This window comes from Malaclemys terrapin, chromosome 13 (genome assembly GCF_027887155.1).
Source record: "Malaclemys terrapin pileata isolate rMalTer1 chromosome 13, rMalTer1.hap1, whole genome shotgun sequence".
NCBI classification, from domain to species: domain Eukaryota; kingdom Metazoa; phylum Chordata; order Testudines; family Emydidae; genus Malaclemys; species Malaclemys terrapin.
In genome coordinates this window covers 27239660-27262686 of record NC_071517.1, presented here as the reverse complement: position 1 = coordinate 27262686, position 23027 = coordinate 27239660, and the positions used below count along the sequence as shown (strand labels likewise).

Below are 23027 nucleotides of genomic sequence, written 5' to 3'. Positions count from 1 at the left end.
CTAGGTTATATAACACAATGAAAGAAATTTATTAACCACAAAGAGATATACTCAATTAAGAGCTAATTACTGAGGCATAAAGATCAGAAATGGTTAGAAGAAAAATAAAGATAAAGCACTCAGCAGTGCCTAACTTATCAAACTACATTAGATTCAAAGCAAAGTTTTTTCATCACATGCTTTCAGCAGTCTTAATGACCAAACTCTTCAGGTCAGGACCCGTTCCCTAGAGTCTACAGGCTGCTTCCTTTGCATTTTCAGATGTAGAGAATGTGATGGGCAGGGAGACAGATAGGGGTCTCTTGGGGTGTCTGCCTCTCCCCCACTTTGAGAAGTATTTCCAGCTGGGAGCAAAGCAACAGGTAGTCTTATGAAGAAAGGAAACTCCACAATGTTTCTTTGCTAAGATGTAGATTTTTGTCCCGCCCCCTTTCCTACCAAAGAATGGCCACTTAGCAAGTAATGATCCATCAGCTTTGTTTTTATCTGACTGAGGCATCAGCTTGCTCTTTGTCTCTGACGAACTGGCTTAGTCACTCCCCAGACTTAACTGGAAGTTATGATTTCAGCTTATGTTTATAAGATCACATGTAACGCTCCCACATGTATTTTGCCATGATATTGATCAGCAAATGATGAGTCTTTAAATGATACCTCACATGGCATACCCTGCACCAAGATTATTACAATAGTGTGTAGGGTTTAAATACAGGGATGTATTCCGTTATAGCAGGACAAGAAGTAATAGTCTTAATCTTCAGCAATGGAGATTTAGGTTATGTATTAGGAAAAACTTTGTAACTATAAGGTAGTTAAGTTCTGGAATGGATTTCTAAGGGAGGTTGTGGAATCCCCATCACTGGAGGATTTTAAGAACTGGTTGGAACACTTGTCAGACATGATCTAGGGTTACCCCTCCTACCTCAGCACAGGGGACTGAACTTGATAACCTCTAGAGGTCCCTTCCAAGTCCTATAATTGTCTGAGTCTATGATTTTTTTTTCAAAATTGAGCTTGTATGTCACTGTTCCACAGATCTGTATACAAATCTACTTTTTACTTAAAGAACTGGAGAGATACAAAAAGAGAACTCAGAAAGAATAGCAGAAAATGTGGTTATTCATACATTCATAGATGATTAGGCCAGAAGGGACCCTTGTGATCATTTAGTCTGACCTCCTGTATAACACAGGCCAGAGAACTTCCCTGAATTAATTCTTGTTTGAATTAGAGCAGATCTTTTAGAAAAACATCAAGTCTTGATTTTAAAAATTGCCAGTATTGGAGAATCCACCATGACCTTAATGATCTACTGCATCTTCATAAACTGTTCCAATGATTAATTCCCTCACTGTGAAAAATTTGCACTTTATTTCCAGTCTAAAGCCTGGGCAAATTCTATATGTTGTACAAAACTTCTTCAAAATTACATATAAGAACATAAGTATGGCCATACTGGGTCAAACCAATGGTCTGTGTAGTTCAGTATCCTGTCTTCCAACTGTGGCCAATGCCAGATGCTTCAGAGCAAATGAACAGAACAGGCAATCATCGAATGATCCATCCACTGTCATCCAGTCCTAGCTTCTGGCAGTCAGCTGCTAGGGCCACTCATAGCATGCGGTTGCATCCCTGACCATCTTGGCTAATAGCCATTGATAAATCTGTGATATATCACACACAAGTAACAAAATATATGTTTCCCAATTATATATACAGCTGTGATTCAAGAAAATAGACCATTGGAAGAGATACCTAAAAGACACAAGAATTAATTCATAGCTTCATAGATTTCTAAATTCCAAGGCCAGAAGGGATCACTGTGATTATCTACTCTGACCCTCTGTAAAATACAGGCCAGAGAACTTCCCCAAATTCCTTAAAAACAACATCCCCTTTCTTAAAAAAAAATCCTATATTGATTTAAAGATTCCTAGTAATGGAGAATCCACAACAGCTGTTGGTAAATTGTTCCAATGGTTAATTACTCTCACTGTTAAAAATGTACACCTTATTTCCGGTCTGAATTTGTCTACCTTCAACTCATAGACATAGACTCACAGATTCATAGACTTTAAGGCGAGAAGGGATGATCATGATAATTTCCCATTCCTCTGATCATCCTAGTAGCCCTTTTCTGCCCCTGTTCAACTTTGAATTAATCTTTCCTAAACATGGGTACCAGCATTACACACAGTATTCCAGCTGGGGTCTCACCAGTGCCCTGCATAATGGTACTAACACTTCCCTGTTTCTACTGGAAATACCTCGCCTGATGCATCCAAGGATTGCATTAACCTTTTTCACGGCCACATCACATTGGTGGCTCAAGGTCATTCTGTGGTCAGCCAATTACACCTTTCTCCTCCTTTGTCACTTCCAATTTAAAAGTCACCAACTTACAGCAAAAATTCTTGTTGTTAGTCCCTAAAAGCCCAAAGCGCATGACCTTGCATTTTGCACTATTAAATTTCATCCCATTTCTATTACTCCAGTTTTCAAGGTCATCCAGATCTTATTGTATGATATTCTGGTCTTCCTAGGTATTGGCAATACCTCCCAACTTTGTGTCATCTGTAAATTTTATTAGCACACTCTCACTTTTTGTGCCAAGGTCAGTAATAAAAATGTTAAATAGGATTGGTCCCAAGACTGATCCATGAGGAACTCCACTAGTAACCTCCCTCCAGCCTAACAATTCACCTTTCAGTATGACCCACTGTAGCTTCTCCTTTAACCAGTTCTTTATCCACCTTTCAGTTCTCATGTTAATCCCCAGCTTCTCCATTTTAACTAATTCCCATGAGGAACTGTATCAAATGCCTTACTGAAATCCACGTAGATTAGATCTACTGCATTTTCGTTGTCTAAAAAATCAGTTATCTTCTCGAAGGAGGAGATCAGGCTGGTCTGGCACAATCTACTTTTTATAAAACCATGTTGTATTTTATCCCAATTACTGTTTACTTCTATGTCCTTAACTACCTTCTCTTTCAAATTTTTCCCCAAGACCTTGCATACAATTGAGGTCAAACTAATAGGCCTATAGTTTCCCAGATGACTTTTTTTCCAATTCTCCAGTCAAAGATGTACGACCCCCAAGTTTACAGATTCATTAAAAATCCTTGCTATTGGGCTTGCAATTTCATGTTCCAGTTCCTTTAATATTGTTGGATGGAGATTATCCAGGTCCCCCAATTTAGTCCCATTAAGTTGTTTGAGTTTGACTTCCACCTCAGATATGGTAATTTCTACTTTCATATCCTCTTTTCCATTAGCCTCCCTGCCACTACCCCTAAGCTTCTCATTACCCTTATCAAAAACTGAGGCAAAGTATTTGTTTATGTGTTACGCCATGCCTAGATTATCTTTAATCTTCACCCCATCCTCAGTGCTTAGTAGCTCCGTTTCTTCTTTCCTTGTTTTCTTTTTATTTATTTGGCTATTGAATATTTTACTATTGGTTTTAATTGCTTTTGCAAGCCCCAACTCTGCCCCATCTCCCAACCTCACAATATATTTCAGTAACACATATAGCAATGCTTCATAACTTCACATCCAATGATGGACCTTAATATGTTGTTGGATTTTATGTACTAGCAAATCCAGACTTTTAAAATGATTCCTCACAAGGCATACTTGTACAAAACAAACCATAATCACATGGCAGTGGTGAATATAGGGGTTCCAGGGTGCTAATTTGAAGTACAAAGTGTCACAATGATTCATCCCCTCTTCCATTCCTTGTAGGCCTTCTGCTTTCTCTTAATAGCCTGTTTGAGATGCTTGCTCATCCAGCTTGGTCTGTAACCCTTCCCTACAAATTTTTCTCCTTGCTTGGGATTCAGGCTTCAGGTAGCTTCTTCAACTTTGACTTAAAGTAATTCCAAGCCTCCTCCACATTCAGATCCTTGAGTTCCTCAGTCCAGTCCACTTCCCTAACTATTTCCCTTAATTTTTTAAGTTTGTCCTTTTGAAATCAATGACCCTAGTTGCAGATTTATTTTTTATCTTTCCATTTAGTTTAAATTGAATTAGCTCATGATCACCTGAACCAAGGTTGTCCCCTACAACTAGCTGTTCTCAGAAGTCCTCACTGCTCATGAATGCCAAATCTAAAATGGCATCGGCTCTTTTGGTTCAGTGGCTATTTGGTGAAGAAATCTGTCAACGATCACATTCAGGAAAATCTGGGCCCTACTATTATTAGTAGCACTTGTCCTCCAATATATATCTGGGAAGTTAAAATAATACTACTGGGAATTGTGTGATTACAGGAGACTTTATTAAAATCATTAAAAAGGTCTCTACCCATATCCAAATCAGATGGTGGGGGTCTGTAGCATACCCCAAGCACTATCCCAGGGAAGCCTCTGGTAGTTTTCTTCCCCAACGTGTTTTTGACCGAAGTAGACTCTGTTTTATCCATTCTGTCACTTCTAATTTCTTTACAATCTCATCATTAATGTATGATGCAACTCACCTACCTTTGCCTTTATTTCTGTCTTTCCCAAACAGCACCTGCACTCCAGTCATGACTACTATTCCATCATGTTCCTGTTATCCCTATAATATCTGGTTTCACTTCCTGCACTGATAGTTCTAGTTCCTCTATTTCGTTACACAGGCTTCTTGCATTGGTGTACAAACATCTTAACTGTTGCTGCTTGGTTTCACTCAAATTCTTCACCTGATTGAGTACAGTTATTTTACTTACAGTATTGCCTACTTGACTGTTAGCTTCATTGGTATTGGCACTTTCTCCTACCTACTGCTCTTCCTTTCTCCATTGGTGTATTCTCTCTTGATTTTCTTCCTGGTCAATATTAGGATAAGGTGTGGGGATTACGTGTGCATCGCCCAGCTGTCAAGTTCCTAGTTTAAAGCTCTGTTAATCAGTTGTGCCATCCTCCATCCCAGAAGTCTATTTTCCTCCCTACTCAGGTGGAGTCCATCCCATGAGAACAGTCCTCTGTCTGTGAATGTCTCTCAGCCATGAAATATCCCAAAGCCCTCCTTATAGCACCACTGCCTGAGGCATCTGTTGATCATCATAATCTTGTCTTGCCTTCCCTCTTCTCCTCTAGGGACAGGCAGCATCTCACTGAAGATAGGGTGACCAGATGTCCCGATTTTATAGGGACAGTCCTGATATTTGGGACATTATCTTATATAGGCACCTGTTACCCTCCACCCCATGTCCAGATTTTTCATACTTGCTGTCTGGTCACCCTAACTGAAGATCATCTGAGCCTCCATTTCTTTAGGCGTCTTCCCCAGCTTGGCATAGTCTCCTTTGACAGGTTCCAGTGAGAATCTAGCTGTGTCATTTGTTCCCATATGAAGGACAATCAGTGAATTCTTTCCTGCTCTCATTAGAATCCCCTTCAGCCTCAGATCCACAAACTGTATCTTAGCTCCTGGCAGATGGCACACCCTTTTATTCTCTGGATCAGCTTTGGTGACAGTCTGTTGAAATGGATCTTCAATGGCTCACAGCTGGGCAGATTGTTACCAGCACCAGTAGAAATTCAGAAAACAATATCCTTAATGCATAGTAATTTATTTGAGAAAGAATCATACAAGCAGTAAAGGTTACATAATGCCCATCTCCTTAATAAGCTTCAATTCCCTGAGCATAAACCTTCAGTAACTGTGTTGGCCTTACACAGTATCTTGATTAGCAAACAAAGCAGGTATAACTACTGATTCTAGATGGAGACTTCTTTTCTTCCGTTCTTTCCCCTCTCAGGTACTTGGTCTGTCAAATGTCCCCTGGAAGCAGGGTCTTGGTTACTCCAAGGCCCTCTGGTTCAAAAGTCCCACAAAAGTCCCTCAAAGCAGCATCTTAGTTACCCTGTGGCCTTCTGTCTCACAGCGTCATGAACCTCTTTAAATGTTAATCGGGGAACTAACTTAACTAATTTACTTAGCTTAGCATTTATAACTTTTGTTCTCAAAGGAGTCACATGTTCCAGAAATATGCCCTGTCGTTTTCTCTAATTAATATTTTAGAAGGGACTGCAAAATAGGCACAGATCAATCAATTGTTACCCTCTCATCAATCATTCATTTAAGCTTTTAGCATGATGCCATCCAAAAAAGGGTCATTTTGACCCTGGGTCAGCCTGTACCAAGCCCACTGATTGTATGATTTTATGTCTTCTTTACTTTGGTGAGCTGGTTTCCCCAGCGGATATATTCCAAAGTTTGATGTTGAAACATAAATGCAGCTAGAACTTTTATTAACTATTTAAGTACAATTTCAACACGTCCAGTACATTTTCCACACCATCTATATAATGCTAAGCGAATGCTGCTCCCAGAATCCTCTAGCAAATTCAGACACACCAAGCCATATCAAACTCATGCTTGCCACATTTATTCATATCAATCACAGAATTTCATAATAATTCAGCATCATCCCAACTCAGGCCTGTCTGTTCTTCTTAGTAGGGAGTCCCCAATCACATAGACCTGCTTTTTCCTGGTGTTGGTGTGATTTTCCAGCCTTCATCCTGTTCCTTCTGGCTGTAATTCCTCTTGTCTTTTGTTCTCCCTTGCAATCTTAGCACTTCTTAGGAATGTGTATTTTTGCAATATTAGCCCTGTTCTCGCCAGATTCTGTGAGCAGGTCCTGCCTCATACCAGGCTTCTGATACAAGGGCTTATGTCTCAAGCTCTCTTCCTACTACAGGTTCCAGTCTAGCAAACAGTTTTCCACAGGTTAATTGTTCTGGTTGCAGGCATTAGCCAGCTCACAAAATTTAGAGACAGAGCTCACCCATTTTTTAATCCTCTATGGATTGGTCTTGACTAGGAAAAGTGTCTGAGTTTAGTGCAGGGTCAACTAACACGTGCTGGCTAAGCCTGTCCTAACTTGACCCGTTTTCCAGTGCACATACACTGAGACACCATTAGCTCAGTTTTAGCTGGTCAAGTTGCAGTCTAGGCGGTTGTGAGAGATCAGCATGCATTACCTATGAAAGCAATCCACCTCCCCTCTGGTCTAACTTTCTGTGTGTCTTGGTTCCTTTAACAGTGAATTTCAAGGTGATTGGACCTGATCATCCAATCACGGTCTCTGCAGGGGAAGATGCCCTGTTACCCTGTCACCTCTCCCCCAGCATGAATGCTCAGGAGATGGAGGTGCGCTGGTTCCAATCCAAGGACTCTGAACTTGTCCATCTGTATCAGGATGGAAAAGATCAGACTGAGCTGCAAATATCAAAATATCGGGACAGAACAGAGCTGCTGAAGGACGGTATCGTGGATGGAAGAGTTGCCCTGCATATACGCAACATCACCCCCTCTGACCAAGGACAGTTTATCTGTTTCTTTCGATCACCCAGCTTTTTTGGGGAAGCCACTCTGGAACTGAAGGTGACAGGTCAGTAACTTGGCTGCTAATTTGAGTTCCCAGAAGAAGAAGAATTTATTTTGAGGTGTAACTTAATGTGTCTCATTTTCATACCAGTATCCAGAATTCTCTTCTATCTGTCTAGCAGAGAAAGGTGTAATACACCTTTGGCTGGAAGTTGAAGCTAGAGACATTCAGACTGGAAATAAGGCATAATTTTTTAATAGTGAGAGTTGTCATAAACAGACAGTTAAGGGTTAATGCCTCTTTTACCTGTAAAGGGTTAAGAAGTTCACCTAGCCTAGCTGACACCTGACCAGAGGAATCAATGGGGGGACAAAATGTTTCAAAAGGAAGGAGGGAAGTTCCCTTTGTCTGGGTCAGTTTTCAGTTTTGACCGGAGTGGGAAAGCTCCAGAAATCAGCCTCTTATCAAATAGTGAGTATTAGTGAAGGGAATAAATAGGTTTATGTTTATTTGCTTTGTAATTTGTCTTGGGCATTAGGGAATAATCAAATTGGGTAATTTTTGTGTAACTAAGTTTTGGCCCAGGGGAACATCCTCTGTGTTTTGAATCTGTTGTCTGTGAGATCAGCTTGTATGCTATCTCCCAGGGGGGTTTCTTTTACCTTCCTTAATTAAAAGTCTTATTTTTAAGAACCTGATTGATTTTTCCTTGTGTTAAGATCCATGGGGATTGGATCTGGACTCACCAGGAATAGGTGGGGGAAGGGAGGGGGGATGGTTAAATTCTCCTTGTGTTAAGATCCAAGGGTTTGGATCGGTGTTCACCAGGAAATTGATGAAGAAGTCTCTCAAGGCTACCCAGGGAAGGGAGTTAGTACTTGAGAGTGGTGGCAGCAAAACCAGATCTAAGCTGGTAATTCAGTTTAGGGGTTCACATGCAGGTCCCCATATCTACTCTAAAGTCCAGAGTGGGGGTGAAACCTATGACAAGAGTAATTAACCATTGGAACAGTTTACCAAGAGTTGTGGTGGATTATCCATCCCTTGCAATTTTAAAATCAAGATTGGCTGGTTTTTTTTTCAAAAAAACCTGCTCTCAGAATCATTTTGGGGGCAGTTCTCTGGCCTGTGTTATGTGGGAGGTCAGACCAGATGAAAATAAATATATAACTGTAAGGGACAGTACTTGGTCCTGCTAATGAAGGCAGGGGACTGGACTCGATGACCTTTCAAGGTCCCTTCCAGTTCTGTGAGATAGGTATATCTCCATATATTAGATCTTTAATCTTTGAGAAAACAGCAAGAGGAGATAAAAAGGTGAATAAAAATACTTTAAAATCAGCTCTAGTTTCTTGCTGCACAACTTCTAAGGGCATGTGTAGGAGTAGGATGGCTGATACTCACCTCTCATCCAGGTGCAGTGCATCACAAGAGGAGCGAGACTCAGTGGTATCAGCCATCAGTAAGGCTATATTTTAGTCACGGGTATTTTTATTAAAAGTCATGGACAGGTCACAGGCAGTAAACAAAAATTCACGGGCCCCTGACTTGTCCATGACTTTTACTAAAAATACCTCTGACTAAAACTGGGAGGGGACTCAGGGGGCACCACGGGTGCTGGGAGGGAAGATGTAGTCTGGAGAAGTGCCGTGGGTGCTGGGGAGGGAGGCTCAGCTCGGGGAAGTGTCACGGGTTCTGGGGAGGGGGACACAGCCTCGGGGGGCACCTTGGTGCTGGGGAGGGGGGTACGGGTGCTCAGGAGTGAGTCACGGCACTACTCCTACACTATGGTTGGACGTATCTGTGGATACGACAAATGGTTGGTTGAAGTCCGTGGCCCTCAGTACAGGGTCAGACGTAAGGGCTGCCTTAAGCTGGTTAAAGACTTTGTGACACTTCTTAGTCCACTGAACTGCATTTGGCTGTTTTTTCCTGGTCAGGTCTGTCAGTGGGGTGGCAATTTGGCTGTAGTGTGGTACAAATCATTTGTACCAAGCCCAGGAAGGTTTGGACCTACTCTTTTGACTTAGGGACAGGCCAATTTTGGATAGCATTTACCTTATCCTGTAGGGGGTTGATAGTACCTTGACCCATGTGGTGTCCAAGGTACATTACCCTGTTTAGGCCTATTTGACACTTTTTGGCCTTAACAGTTAATCCTGCCTCCCTTATGTGCTGGAAGACAGCTTGGAGGTGTTCCAGGTGTTCTGCCCATGAATCTGAGAATATAGCCACATCGTCAAGGCAGGTGACTTCAAATTCCCCAAATCCAGCCAGAAGGTTATCTACCAGTCTCTGGAAGGTGGTGGGTGCATTTCACAGTCCAAAAGGGAGAGCATTAAATTCATACAGCCCCACATGGGTGATGAAGGCTGACCTTTCTTTGGCTGGGTCATCTAGCAGCATTTACCAGTATCCCTTAGTTAAGTCTAAGGTGGAGATGAACTGGGCACGTCCTAGTTTCTCCAACAGCTCATCTGTGCATGGCATTGGATAGTTTTCTGGGCGAGTTACAGCTTTTAGCTTATGGTAGTCCACACAAAAGCGGATTTCCCTATCTGGTTTGGGAACCAGAACCACTGGAGAAGCCCATGCACTCTCAGAGGGGCGGATTACACCCATCTATAACATGTCCTTGATCTCCCTTTCTCTTGCGCTTTTGGCTTGAGGAGCCATCTGGTAGGGTTGGGCTCTAATTGGGCGAGCATCACCTGTGTCAATGGAGTGGTACGCCCGTTCTGTCCATCCTGGGGTCACTGAAAACATAGGCGCGAAGCTGGTACACAGCTCCTGAATTTGCTGTCGCTGCTTACGCCCAAGGGTTATGGAAAGACTCACCTCTTTCATGCCACCGTTGCTTTCTTCTTCATAGTATATTCCTTCAGGCCACTCAGTGTTCTCTCTCCTGAGCTGTAAACTGGAGAACTTTGATTTCTCGAGAATAAAAGGGCTTTAGAGAATTAACATGGTATACTTTAGGTTTTAGAGTAGGGTCTGGGAACGCTATGATGTAATTAACAGTTCCCAGATGTTCTCGGACCATAAATGGACCTTCCCACAACGCTTCCATTTTATTGGCCTGGAGTGCTTTCAGTACCATGACTTGGTCACCTACTTATAAGGAACACTCTCTGGCAGGTTTATCATACCAGGCCTTTTGCTCTGGTTGAGCATGTTGTAGGTTTTCTCAAGCAAAGGCTAGAGAGTCTTTGAGGGTGTATTGCAGCTAGGTTACAAAGTCCAAAATGTTAGTTCCTGGAGAAGATGTAACCTCCTCCCATTGCTGCTTCACCAACTGTAATGGCCCCTTAACTTCATGGTCATAAATGAGTTCAAAGGGTGAAAATCCCAAATTGGGATGTGGTACAGCCCTGTAGGCAAAGAGCAACTACTGCAACACTAGGTCCTAATAATTGGAGTGTTCATTCACAAATTTATGTATAATGGCCCCCAAAGTCCCATTAAACTTCTCCACTAGGCCATTCGTTTGATGGTGGTAAGGTGTGGCAACCAAGTGGTTCACCCCATGAGCTTCCCAAAGATGTTTCATGGTCCCTGCCAGGAAGTTAGTTCCCGAATCTGTAAGGATGTCGGAGGGACAACCTACCCTGGCAAAAATGTCTGCCAATACCTGGCTTACACTTTTAGCCCTGGTGTTGCTTAGAGCTACTGCTTCTGGCCATCGGGTGGCAAAATCCATGAAAGTCAGTATGTACAGCTCTCCTCTGGGTGTCTTCTTAGGGAAAGGACGCAGAATATCCTCAGCTACTCACTTAAATGGAACCTCAATTATGGGGAGAGGCTAGAGAGGGGCGTTGACCTGGTCTCGGGACTTTCCCACCCTCTGGCACAACTCACAAGACCAGACATAGGTAGAAATGTCCTTGCCCATTCCCTCCCAGTGGAATGACTTCCCTAAATGGTTCTTGGTCCTGTTCACCCCAGCATGGCCACTAGGGTGATCATGGGCTAAGCTCAAGATCTTTCCCCTATACTTAGCTGGAACTACCAACTGTCTCTGAGGATGCCAGTCCTCCTTGTGTCCACCAGAAAGAGTCTTTTTGTATAAGAGTCCTCCTTCTATAACAAACTTGGATCTGTTAGAAGAGCTGAGAGGCAGTGGGTTGCTCTGTGCTGCTGTCCAAGCTCCCTTGAGTCTCTCATCTGCTTCCTGCTCTGCCTGGAACTGCTCCCTTGATGCTGGAGACATTACCTCATTGCAGTTCCAAACGGACCAAAGGAATGGGGGTGACTCACTCGAGAATCTAACAGATTCTTTTGTTGCTGCCTAGGCCAGCGTCCTTTATCCCTGTGAGGCTGGGCTGGGTTTGTCCCATACATACCCTGATCAGGTGTGAACTGCCTCTTTGTTCTTGGAGAGTTTTTGCCTGGGCTTGCTTTAAGCCATGAGGATACATTTTCAGCCTCATAACTATATACATGAAACTATAACCTTACTATAACATCACTATAACAACCATGCTCAGTGCATCATGAGCCTTCGGAAGACCTCCCACATGACAAACTTTGCATTGGATACCACACAATCATTTTATAAAGTTCAACATGGGGGTGTAGGGTGTTCCCCCGAGGTACAGAGCGTCACAATCTATGTACTTTCTGTCTCAATACTCTGTATCTTCTGCTTGTTTCCTGCAGGTCTGTAGATTGTTTCCTGGCTCTGAGTAGTCGTTTTCACTATATCTGGCAGCAGAGAGGGGCTTCCTTATGAGTCTGCTGCAGACTATGGATCTCAGGAAACAGAGTGGGACTAAGGATATAAAGTTTAAACCACAACTCTCTCTGTTAGTTACACAACAATATGGCTGCTACAGACAACTGAGCCTACAGAGACTAGAGAGCCCCTGCATCTTGTGAGATTCCTTGTACCTGGAGGCCCTCTGGTGATTATGCAGGACTAGATTTAAAGACACAATACTACAATATACTAAAGGGGCTTTTACCAGCACAGCTGTGTCAGTCAGACTCATACCTTTTCACACCCCTGGTGGGTAGAGCTATGCCAGCAGAAGTCTGTAGTGTAGATGTGCCATCAGTTTCATGGTCATTACACTTAGCTCATTTAAAACATTCCAGGAAGCCACTCTGTATTTAAATACTAATATTTTATTACTTGCATTTCAATATTCATTCTTAATCCATTCTGATGGTTGATTTCTATTGTAACCACTTATTTTCCACTGAGGAGACAAAAACAAGACCAGCAACCTTGTCAGTGGATCTCAGGATGCAGCATCTGTGGACTAATGGGTCTGTCTGTAAATGAAAAGGGCTTGAATAATGCAGAAGATGGTGAGCCCTTCACCTTCCCTGGTGTACCACAGAGCCAAGGGCTGTGGTGGCTCCCTAATCAGCAATTTATGTGGGGGAGCTCAGAGGAAGGAGATAGGACTTTGGAAAGTGTATTGATGTGCTGGGGTCAAGGCCAATGTCATCAGATGTTGGCTGCGCGTGTGTTCTCTCTGCGTGCTGCTCTGGCTCGATAGCCCATACAGCAGCCTCCAATTGAATTGCCCAATAACAACAGACCTGTTAGTAGCAAAGGGACTCGCGCAGGTTTATAGTTGATGAAGCATGGTGTTAAAGCCCTATACATGCTACTGGTGCACTTAACACATGTATTACAACGGACGCAACTCAGTGGCGGGATTTTCTGCTCCCCCTTGGCCAAAGACTCTCCCTCTGAGACTTCATTTATACACCAATACAAACAAGTTATGTGTTGCCCCTCTGATGTGGCTAGTCGCCCCACCCATCCCATGTGGTTTGTTACCACCCATTACCTTGTACATGTTGGTTTGATCAAAATATCTCTATCCATCACACTGTCATCCTGACCTTATCTTTAGGAGGGGTCAGTGTGTTCTCATTATCTTTGGGAGGGTAGGGTTGCGAGGTGTCCGGTTTTAGACAGGAGCAACCGGTCGAAAAGGGACCCTGGCAATCCGATCAGCGGCGCAGCGGAGGTAAGGCAGGCTCCCTGCCTCCTGTGGCTCCATGCAGCTCCCAGAAGTAGTGGCATGTCCCCCCTCTGGCTCCTATGCATAGGGGCAGCCAGGAGGCTCTGCATGCTGCCCCCACCTCAAGGCCTGGCTCTGCTGCTCCCCTTGGCCGGGAACCTTGGCCAATGGGAGCTGAAGGGGTGGCACCTGCAGATGGGACAGTGTGCAGAGTCGCCTGGCATCACTTCCGTGTACGAGCCAGAGTGGGGACATGCCACTGCTTCCGGGAGCTGCTTGAGGTAAGCACTGCCTGGAGCTTGCACCCCTGACTCCCCCCATGCCCCAACCCCTTGTCCCAGCCCTGATCCCCCTCCTGCCCTCTGAACCCCTCAATCCCAGCCTGGAGCACCCTCCTGTACCTCAAACACCTCATATAATCATAGAATATCAGGGTTGGAAAGGACCTCAGGAGGTCATCTAGTTCAACCCCCTGATCAAAGCAGGATCAATACCCAACTAAATGATCCCAGCCAGGGCTTTCTCAAGGCGGGCCTTAAAAATCTCTAAAGAAGGAGATTCTACCACTTCCCTAGGTAACCCATTCTAGTGCTTCACCACCCTCCTAGTGAAAAAGTTTTTCCTAATATCCAACCTAAACCTCCCCCACTGCAACTTGAGACCATTACAGTTTTTCAAGGCTTATTTGGTATTTGTACATTAAATAATATGAAAAACATCATTTAATATTACATAATATATGAAGCCGGAGAGAAGCCGCGAGGACAGAGAACACCGGCGCCTGCAGCCCCGGAGTACTGTGTCCCCAGTAGGCACGGGGCCCTGGCTTCTCTCCCCTGCTGGGCACTAGGCAGGCCCCGTGCCTGCTGGGGACAGAGAACACTGGTGCCCGCAGCCCCGGAGTTCTCTGTCCCCGGCAGGTGCGGGGCCGTGGCTTCTCTCCCCTGCTGGGCACTAGGCGGGTGCACATAAATGCCCCGGCGGGCGCCATGGCACCCGCGGGCACTGCGTTGGGGACCTCTGTTATAGTCCATTCATCCAGCCCATACCTCTTTAACTTGCTGGCAAGAATACTGTGGGAGACCATATCAAAAGCATTGCTAAATTCAAGGAATAACACGTCCAGTGCTTTCCCTTCATCCACAGAGCCAGTTATCTCATCATAGAAGGCAATTAGGTTACTCAGGCATGACTTGCCCTTGGTGAATCCATACTGACTGTTCCTGATCACTTTCCTCTCCTCTAAGTGCTTCAGAATGGATTCCTTGAGGACCTGCTCCATGATTTTTCCAGGGACTGAGGTGAGGCTGACTGGCCTGTAGTTTCCTGGATCCTCCTTCGCCTTTTCAAAAATGGGCACTACATTAGCCTTTTCCAGTCATCCGGGACCATCCCCTATGGCCATGAGTTTTCAAAGATAATGATCAACGGCTCTGCAATCACATCCGCCAACTCTTTTAGCACCTTCGGATGCAGTGCATCTGGCCCCATGGACTTTTGCTCGTCCAGCTTTTCTAAATAGTCCTGAACCACTTCTTTCTCTACAGAGGGCTGGTCACCTCCTCCCCATACTGTGCTGCCCAGTGCAGTAGTCTGGGAGCTGACCTTGTTAGTGAAGACAATGCTTTTTTTGCCTCTGAGTACATTAGCTTTTTCCACATCCTTGTTCACTATGTTGCCTCCCCCATTCAGTAAGGGGCCCACACTTTCCTTGACTTTCTTCTTGTTGCTAACATACGTGAAGAAACCCTTCTTGTTACTCTTAACATCTCTTGCTAGCTGCAACTCCAAGTGTGATTTGGCCTTCCTGATTTCACTCCTGCATGCCTGAGCAATATGTTTATACTCCTCCCTGGTCATTGTCCAATCGTCCACTTCTTGTAAGCTTCTTTTTTGTGTTTTAAGATCAGCCAGGATTTCACTGTTAAGCTAAGCTTAACACCTACCATATTTACTATTCTTTCTACACATCGGGACGGTTTGTTCCTACAATCTCAATAAGGATTCTTTAAAATACAACCAGCTCTCCTGGACTCCTTTCCCCCTCATGTTATTCTCCCAGGGGATCCTGCCCATCAGTTCCCTGAGGGAGTCAAAGTCTGCTTTTCTGAAGTCCAGGGTCCATATTCTGCTGCTCTCCTTTCTTCCTTGTGTCAGGATCCTGAACTTGACCATCTCATGGTCACTGCCTCCCAGGTTCCCATCCACTTTTGCTTCCCCTACTAATTCTTCCCTGTTTGTGAGCAGCAGGTCAAGAAGAGCTCTGCCCCTAGTTGGTTCTTCCAGCACTTGCACCAGGAAATTGTCTCCTACAATTTCCAAAAACTTCCTGGATTGTCTGTGCACCGCTGTATTGCTCACCCAGCAGATATCGGGGTGATTGAAGTCCCCCATGAGAACTAGGGCCTGTGATCTAGTAACTTCTGTTAGTTGATGGAAGAAAGCCTCGTCCCCCTGGTCTGGTGGTCTATAGCAGACTCCCACCACGACATCACCCTTGTTGCTCACACTTCTAAACATAATCCAGAGACTCTCAGGTTTTTCTGCAGTTTCATACCGAAACTCTGATCAGTCAGACTGCTGTCTTACATACAGTGCAACTCTCCCACCTTTTCTGCCCTGCCTGTTCTTCCTGAACAGTTTATATCCATCCATGACAGTACTCCAGTCATGTGAGCTATTCCCACCAAGTCTCTGTTATTCCAATCACATCATAATTCTTTGATTGTGCCAGGACTTCCAGTTCTCCCTGCTTGTTTCCCAGACTTCTTGCATTTGTGTATAGGCATTTAAGATAACTCGCTGATGGTCCTGCTTTCTCAGTATGAGGCAAGAGTCCTCCGGCTCGTTCTTCCTCCTGGTATCCCATTTCCCCACTTACCTCAGGGCTTTGGTCTCCTTCCCCCGGTGAACCTAGTTTAAAGCCCTCCTCATTAGGTTAGCCAGCCTGCTCATCCCCAGCCCCACCCCAGAGTCTGCACACCCATCCAGAGCTCACCCCCCCACCCCATGCCCCAACCCCCTGCCCAGGGCCTCATCCCCCTCCCGCACTCTGAACCCCTCAACCCCAGCCCATAGTCCCCTCCTGTACCCAAACCCCCTCCTCCCCAGCCCCACCCCAGAATCTGCACCCCCAGCCAGAGTCCTCACACACCCCTGTACCCCAACCCCCTGCCCCAGCCCAGAGCCCCCTTCTGCACGCTAAACCTCTCAGCCCCAGCCCAGAGTGCTCTCCTGCATTCCAAATGCCTCATCTCTGGCCCCACACCAGAGCCCGCATCCCCAGCTGGAGCCCTCACCCCCGAGCCTGGAGCCCCCTCCCACAACCTGAACCCCTCTGTAACAATGTGGGACTCACCCCTGCAGTGCCTCCTGCTGGTCATCTCAGGAATTAGCTCTCCAGCTGTCAGAGTGCCCTCTGCAGGCCGGTGATCTGCCTTACCACTGGCCCCGTGTCCCTCCCAGGACCCTGGTTCCCCTTTCTCTGGGGTGCTGCCCCTCTGGCAGTAACCCCCAATCTCAAGGTCTCCCCTCCCAGGGTAACCCCTATCCCCACCTCACCTCAGTGTAAGGCTACTGCCAGTCACCAACTAGCCCCCATTCCCTAGGGCAGACTGCAGTATAAGCCACTCATCACTGACAAGGAGGGTTTGGACCTGCTGCCTTTCTCTACAACCTAGTACCTCTATGGGGCCTTGGACAAGGCCCCTGCCACCTGAGGAGTGCCTGGAGCTCCCCAGCCCCTCTGGCCTTTTCCCAGCCCTGCCTTACTCTAGGTACCCTGAGCTTCCCAGCAACCAGTCCCCCCTCTTTCTGAAAGCAGAGAGAGACTCTTTGGGCTCCTGGCTCGCAGCCTCTTATAGGGGCCAGCTGGGCTCTGTTTGGGGTGTGGCCGCAGCTCTGCCTGCTTCCCCCAATCAGCCCAGTGGCTGCCTTCTCCTCCCACAGCCCTTTCCTAGGGCTGTTTTAAGCCCCTCAGGGAAGGAGCAGGTGTCCGCCCTGCTACACCCTCATTACTGGCCCAGAACCCACACCCCCAGCCCAGAACCCATACCCCCTCCTACACCCCAACCCCCTACCTTATCCCGGAGCCCCCATACTCTGAACCCCTTGGCTCCACCCCCGAGCCCGGAGCCCCCTCCTGAACCACAAAACCCTCATCCCTGGCCCCACCCCAGAATCCACACCCCAAGCTGGAGCCCTCACCCTCACCCCCTCCCACACCCCAACCCCCCTGACCCAGCCCGGTGAAAGTGAGTGAGTGAAGATGGGGAGAGCGAGCAACAGAGGGAGGGGGGATGGATTGAGGGGGGCAGAGCCTCAGAGAATGGGCAGGGTATGGGCAGGGACTCAGAGGAGGGGTGAGGCAGGGGGCAGGCCAAGGGTGTTCAGGTGTGTGCAGGGCCGGTGCAACCTATTAGGCGACCTAGGTGGTCGCCTAGGGCACTAGGATTTGGGGGGGCGGCATTTTCTTCGGCGGCGACCGCAGCGGCCGGATCTTCGGCCGCCCTGGTCGCCGCTGGCATTTAGGCGGAGGGAGCTGGGGCAGGGGGGCGCAGGGAGGGCCGCCTGCAGCAAGTAAGGAGGGGGCGGCACGCAGGGGAACTCCCCGCCCCGGCTCACCTCTGCTCCGCCTCCTCCCCTGAGCACACCACCCCGCTCTGCTTCTCTCCCTCCCAGGCTTGTGGCGCCAAACAGCTGATTGGCACCGCAAGCCTGGGAGGCAGAAGTGGAGCAGTGACGGCGTGCTTGGGGAGGAGGCAGAGCAGAGGTGGGCTGGGGTGGGGAACTGCCGCACAGCTCCCCAGGCCAGGGGGGGAACTGCCACGAGGGGGGGGGGTCTCAGGGCGGAGGAGGGGTGGGGAGCTGCCGCAGGGCTTGGGGAGGGGGTGGAGTAGAGGTGAGCTGGGGTGGGGAGCTGCTGCACGGCTCCCCAGGCCAGGGGGGGAACTGTCACGAGGGGGGGGGGTCTCAGGGCGGAGGGGGGTTGGGGAGCTGCCGCAGGACTCGGGGAGGGGGTGGAGCAGAGGTGAGCTGGGGTGGGGAGCTGCTGCACGGTTCCCCGGGCCGGGAGCTGCCGCGAGAGGGAGGGGGCAACTCAGGGTGGAGGGGAGGGTTGGTAGCTGCTGCAGGGAGGGCGTCTCAGGGGTGGGGTGGGGGAAGCTGTCGCGGTGGGGGGGGCCTCAGGGTGGGGAGCTGCCGCAGGGCTTGGGGAGGGCGCAAGGTGGAAGTTTCGCCTAGGGCATGAAACATCCTTGCCCTGGCCCTGGGTGTGTGATCAGAAAGTTGGCAAACCTAGGGGGTGTTCATACTATGCTTGGTATGGGGTACTGTGGTACCACCCTTCTGGAATGTCTTTGTGTGAGTGTCCTGTGCCTAGCACTTCTCAGGAATGTGTGTGTTTCTGAAATATCAGCCCTGTTCTTGCCAGATTCTGTAAACTTAGAAGCAGGTGTGTTTTATAGCAGGGCCTGCCTTCTGCTCACAGCCTGACTTTCGCTAACTTTGCTTTAGATCAGCAAAGCTTGCCCACTACTTTATTCATAGATTCATAGATTATAGGACTGGAAGGGACCTCGAGAGGTCATCGAGTTCAGTCCCCTGCCCGCATGGCAGGACCAATTACTGTCTAGACCATCCCTGATAGACATTTATCTAACCTACTCTTAAATATCTCCAGAGACGGAGATTCCACAACCTCCCTAGGCAATTTGTTCCAGTGTTTAACCACCCTGACAGTTAGGAACTTTTTCCTAATGTCCAACCTAGACCTCCCTTGCTGCAGTTTAAACCCATTGTTTCTGGTTCTATCCTTAGAGGCTAAGGTGAACAAGTTCTCTTCCTCCTCCTTATGACACCCTTTTAGATACCTGAAAACTGCTATCATGTCCCCTCTCAGTCTTCTCTTTTCCAAACTAAACAAACCCAATTCTTTCAGCCTTCCTTCATAGGTCATGTTCTCAAGACCTTTAATCATTCTTGTTGCTCTTCTTTGGACCCTTCCCAATTTCTCCACATCTTTTTTAAAATGCGGCGCCCAGAACTGGACACAATACTCCAGCTGAGGCCTAACCAGAGCAGAGTAGAGCGGAAGAATGACTTCTCGTGTCTTGCTCACAACACACCTGTTAATACATCCCAGAATCATGTTTGCTTTTTTTGCAACAGCATCACACTGTTGACTCATATTTAGCTTGTGGTCCACTATAACTCCTAGATCCCTTTCTGCCGTACTCCTTCCTAGACAGTCTTTTCCCATTCTGTATGTGTGAAATTGATTTTTCCTTCCTAAGTGGAGCACTTTGCATTTGTCTTTGTTAAACTTCATCCTGTTTAACTCAGACCATTTCTCCAATTTAGTTCAGGCCTCAAACCAGGCCTCTGATACAAGGTGTGTCTCAGACTCTCTCTTTCCACTACAGCCCGTATGTCGACACACAACAGATCCACCGGCCGCAAATGTGTGTGTGAGAGAGGGTTGACAGAAGGCAGCAGGCCACATGTGCTCCTCTCCCTTACTCTGTACTAGGGCTGTGGAGTAACTGCTTACCTGCTACTGCAGCTTGGCACTTGTGGTTTCTAATCCTCAGCCCCTCATACATTCCATAGAGTCATAGATGTAAGGGCCAGAAGGGACTTTTATGATCATCTAATCTGACATTCTGTCTGACACATGCCAGAGAATTTCACCCTGTGATTCCCGCATCCAGCCCAGTAACTTATGGGTGAGAGAGAGCAATTTTTAATTTTTTTCTTTTTAGGAAGAGACTTACAATTCTGATTTAAGGACTACAGGAAATGGAGAATCCACCATGTCCCTTGTTCCAGTGATTAAGTACACACACTGTGAAAAATTTGCACCATATTTGGTTTGTCTTCAACTTCCTGCCACTGGAATTGTTATTTCCTGGAGCTCACAGCCAGTTTAGTTGGGCTGCTCTCTCTGTTCAATGATATAGTCTATCATTTTATTCTTGATCTGAAATATGCTGTTCACGTTGAAATAGGCTTCCAGCTTTAGGTTTTAGGCAATAGTGAAACACTTCTCATAACCAGAGCTCAGCAGTGACACAGTGAAAGGCTCCTGCATTTCTGCATAATCTCTGTAGAAGGGACAACGATCCACTTTTCTCTTCTCCTGAAGGATTAAACGCTCGCCTTCCAGGCTGAAGAGATCCATATAGCTTGTGTAGGGTTCACATGTGTCATTCCATTCCCCTCCAGGTCTGGGCTCTACTCCTCGCATCTCTATTGACAGCTACCAGAGCAGAGGGATCCACATGGTGTGTGAATCTGCTGGATGGTACCCGAAGCCCCAGGTGCAGTGGAGAGACCTGAGGGGGCAGCACTTACCATCCCTGACAGAAAAAATAATTCAACATGATAATGGCCTGTTTGAAGCACAAATTTCCATTATTGTAACAGAAACTTCCAGTCAGGATCTGTCCTGCTCTGTCAGCAATTCCCACCTCAACCAAGGGAAAGAATCCATGGTCTACATCGCAGGTTGGTGTCCATGAAAGCCACACAGTTCAGCAACTCAGAAAAAATGTGATATGTTTAATTTAATTTAAGTATTGGATTTACAATGTGCATGTGCATAGAGCTGCTCTGAGGCTATTCATTAAACGCAGCGTGTGTTGAATTTAGGGACTTTATGAACCTGCCTTCCAAACTGCAGATGGAGTATAATGAAACATGACTAATTTTGGTGGGGAGTGTTCAATAGTGTGTTTTATTGCTAACAGTTGCGAACACTGTTAACATGCCTGGAGTTGAATTGGCATTCACAATGGAAAGGGAGTCTTGAAAAAATTCCGTAGTGTAGAAAAGGCCCCTTTGTGCAGCCAGAATGGGCTCTCCAAACTGGAGCTGGGAAGGAAATAGTTTCCTGTCCCATGAAGTTTTTCAAATTTTCAAAAAATTTCCTTTTCCCCATGGGGAAAAAACTGACACGTTTCAAAAGTTTTCATTAAAACAAGAAAGAGAGACCCCCCACTTCACAATAGCCTGCTGGTCAGGACTCTTACCTGAGTTTGGGGGTCAAATCCCTGCTCCAAATCAGGCAGAGCAGGAATTTGACTCTGGATATCCCCTGTGAGTGTCCTAGCCACTGGGCTACTGGCTATTCAGGGGTTTTGCTCCTCTGGTTTTGACTAGAAATCCCATCCTGGACCCAAGAACCTTTTCCTGTAAAATATTTGGTTATGATGAATTGGCGTTTTCTGACAAAACAAAAGCAAAAAAATTTAGTTGAAAAATTCCTGATAATTTCTACTCCAACCAGTGGCATATGATCACCACAAAAGTCCTACTAGTGATACATCTGTTCTATCAACGTTTTCAAGTTAATGAGGCTTTGTCTTGCAGATTCTTTCTTCCTGGGGGCCTGCCCCTGGAATGTGGCTGTGTACATACTCCTGGTTGCTTTGGGTTTGCTCATTTTCACGGCCAGCTTCTTCTTCTGGAAGCAACACAAGGCAAAAGGTAAAGTTATAAGGGGAGAGTACAATGTACTCAGAGATTTCCTTTAAAATATAAATTAGTCTAGAGTGGAGGTGGCTTCTCCATAGTTAAAGATGCAGCTACATTTTTATTTGAAGCCATATTTTGCATCATCTCTAAATTTCCCAAGAAAAGTCAGATTACCATAAATTGACAAGGAGTCTGGTGGCACCTTAAAGACTAACAGGTTTATTTGGGCATAAGCTTTCGTGGGTAAAAACCCCACTTCTTCAGATTTTTTACTCACTAAAGCTTATGCCCAAATAAACCTGTTAGTCTTTAAGGTGCCACCAGACTCCTCATTCTTTTTGTGGATACAGACTAACACGGCTACCTCCTGATACTTGGTACCATAAATTGGAAGTTCTAGACAGGCCTTGGGTGTAATTTGTGAGAGATATCTGAAGTCTTCCATTACTTTTTGGCCATATCTTGGGAAATAAATGAAGGGCCTAGGAGCCACATGAAACATATCACTTGATTCCCATTGCTAATGTCTAGTGTGGATGAAACCAAATGATAAAGCCAGTGTCGATAATTTACAATATGAAATGATTAGATCTTCACTTTAGAAATACAGAGTGCTAATAGAACACCTGCGCAGTGCAGCGAGAGAGACACTTTCCCGTCAAAATGCCCTTAGCCTAAAAAAGCTGCACTGGGCTTGGGAATAAGAGTTCTGGGCTCACATATGCCACTGATTGGTTTTATGCACTTCACAGCCCTGATCAGAGAGCACAGCCAGATATTCTACACTAGCAGGGTTAAAGCAGCAAATCTTTTAAGTGAAGACAAGCCCTTGATGTCTTGTACTAACTCACACAGAAGGTCTGTGGTAGACCCAGGATTTGGACTAAGGTCACTGAAGTCCCAGGCTATGGTTCTAACCCCTACCTCTCCGAGGCCTGTCTGCAAAGGTTGCCACCCCCTTTCTTAGCTCATCAAGCTTTAATGCAGAGGACCAATGATTAGCTAAATAGAGACCACTTTAAAAGTAACACCTGCAATTATTATTTCCATTTCCCTTCCTGCAGCCTGGTGTTATTCACTGTCACCACCCAAACCCTGCTCTGCATAGGGAGCTATTCATTTCTTCATGGGCTTTCCCATGATGCTCACCACTGCAGTGTCTGAGCCTCACAAATTGCCTGCTAGCTCTGGTAGTATTAGTCCTTTTCCTCTCCTGTAGCTTGTTTTTTCAAAGAATCTTTTAT

General features: G+C 46.2%; 1 protein-coding gene across 4 annotated transcripts in view; it reads left to right on the top strand.

Annotated features, from left to right (window-relative positions):
• Positions 1 to 23027, top strand: part of LOC128848283 (butyrophilin subfamily 1 member A1-like) — a 53975-nt gene that overhangs the window by 11095 nt on the left and 19853 nt on the right. For all 4 annotated transcript variants that reach the window (XM_054048188.1, XM_054048189.1, XM_054048190.1 and 1 more), the window contains exons 4-6: positions 7043 to 7390; positions 20533 to 20814; positions 21679 to 21795. In XM_054048188.1, coding sequence (XP_053904163.1) covers positions 7043 to 7390; positions 20533 to 20814; positions 21679 to 21795 — 747 coding nt within the window. The remainder of the gene's footprint in view (positions 1 to 7042; positions 7391 to 20532; positions 20815 to 21678; positions 21796 to 23027) is intronic.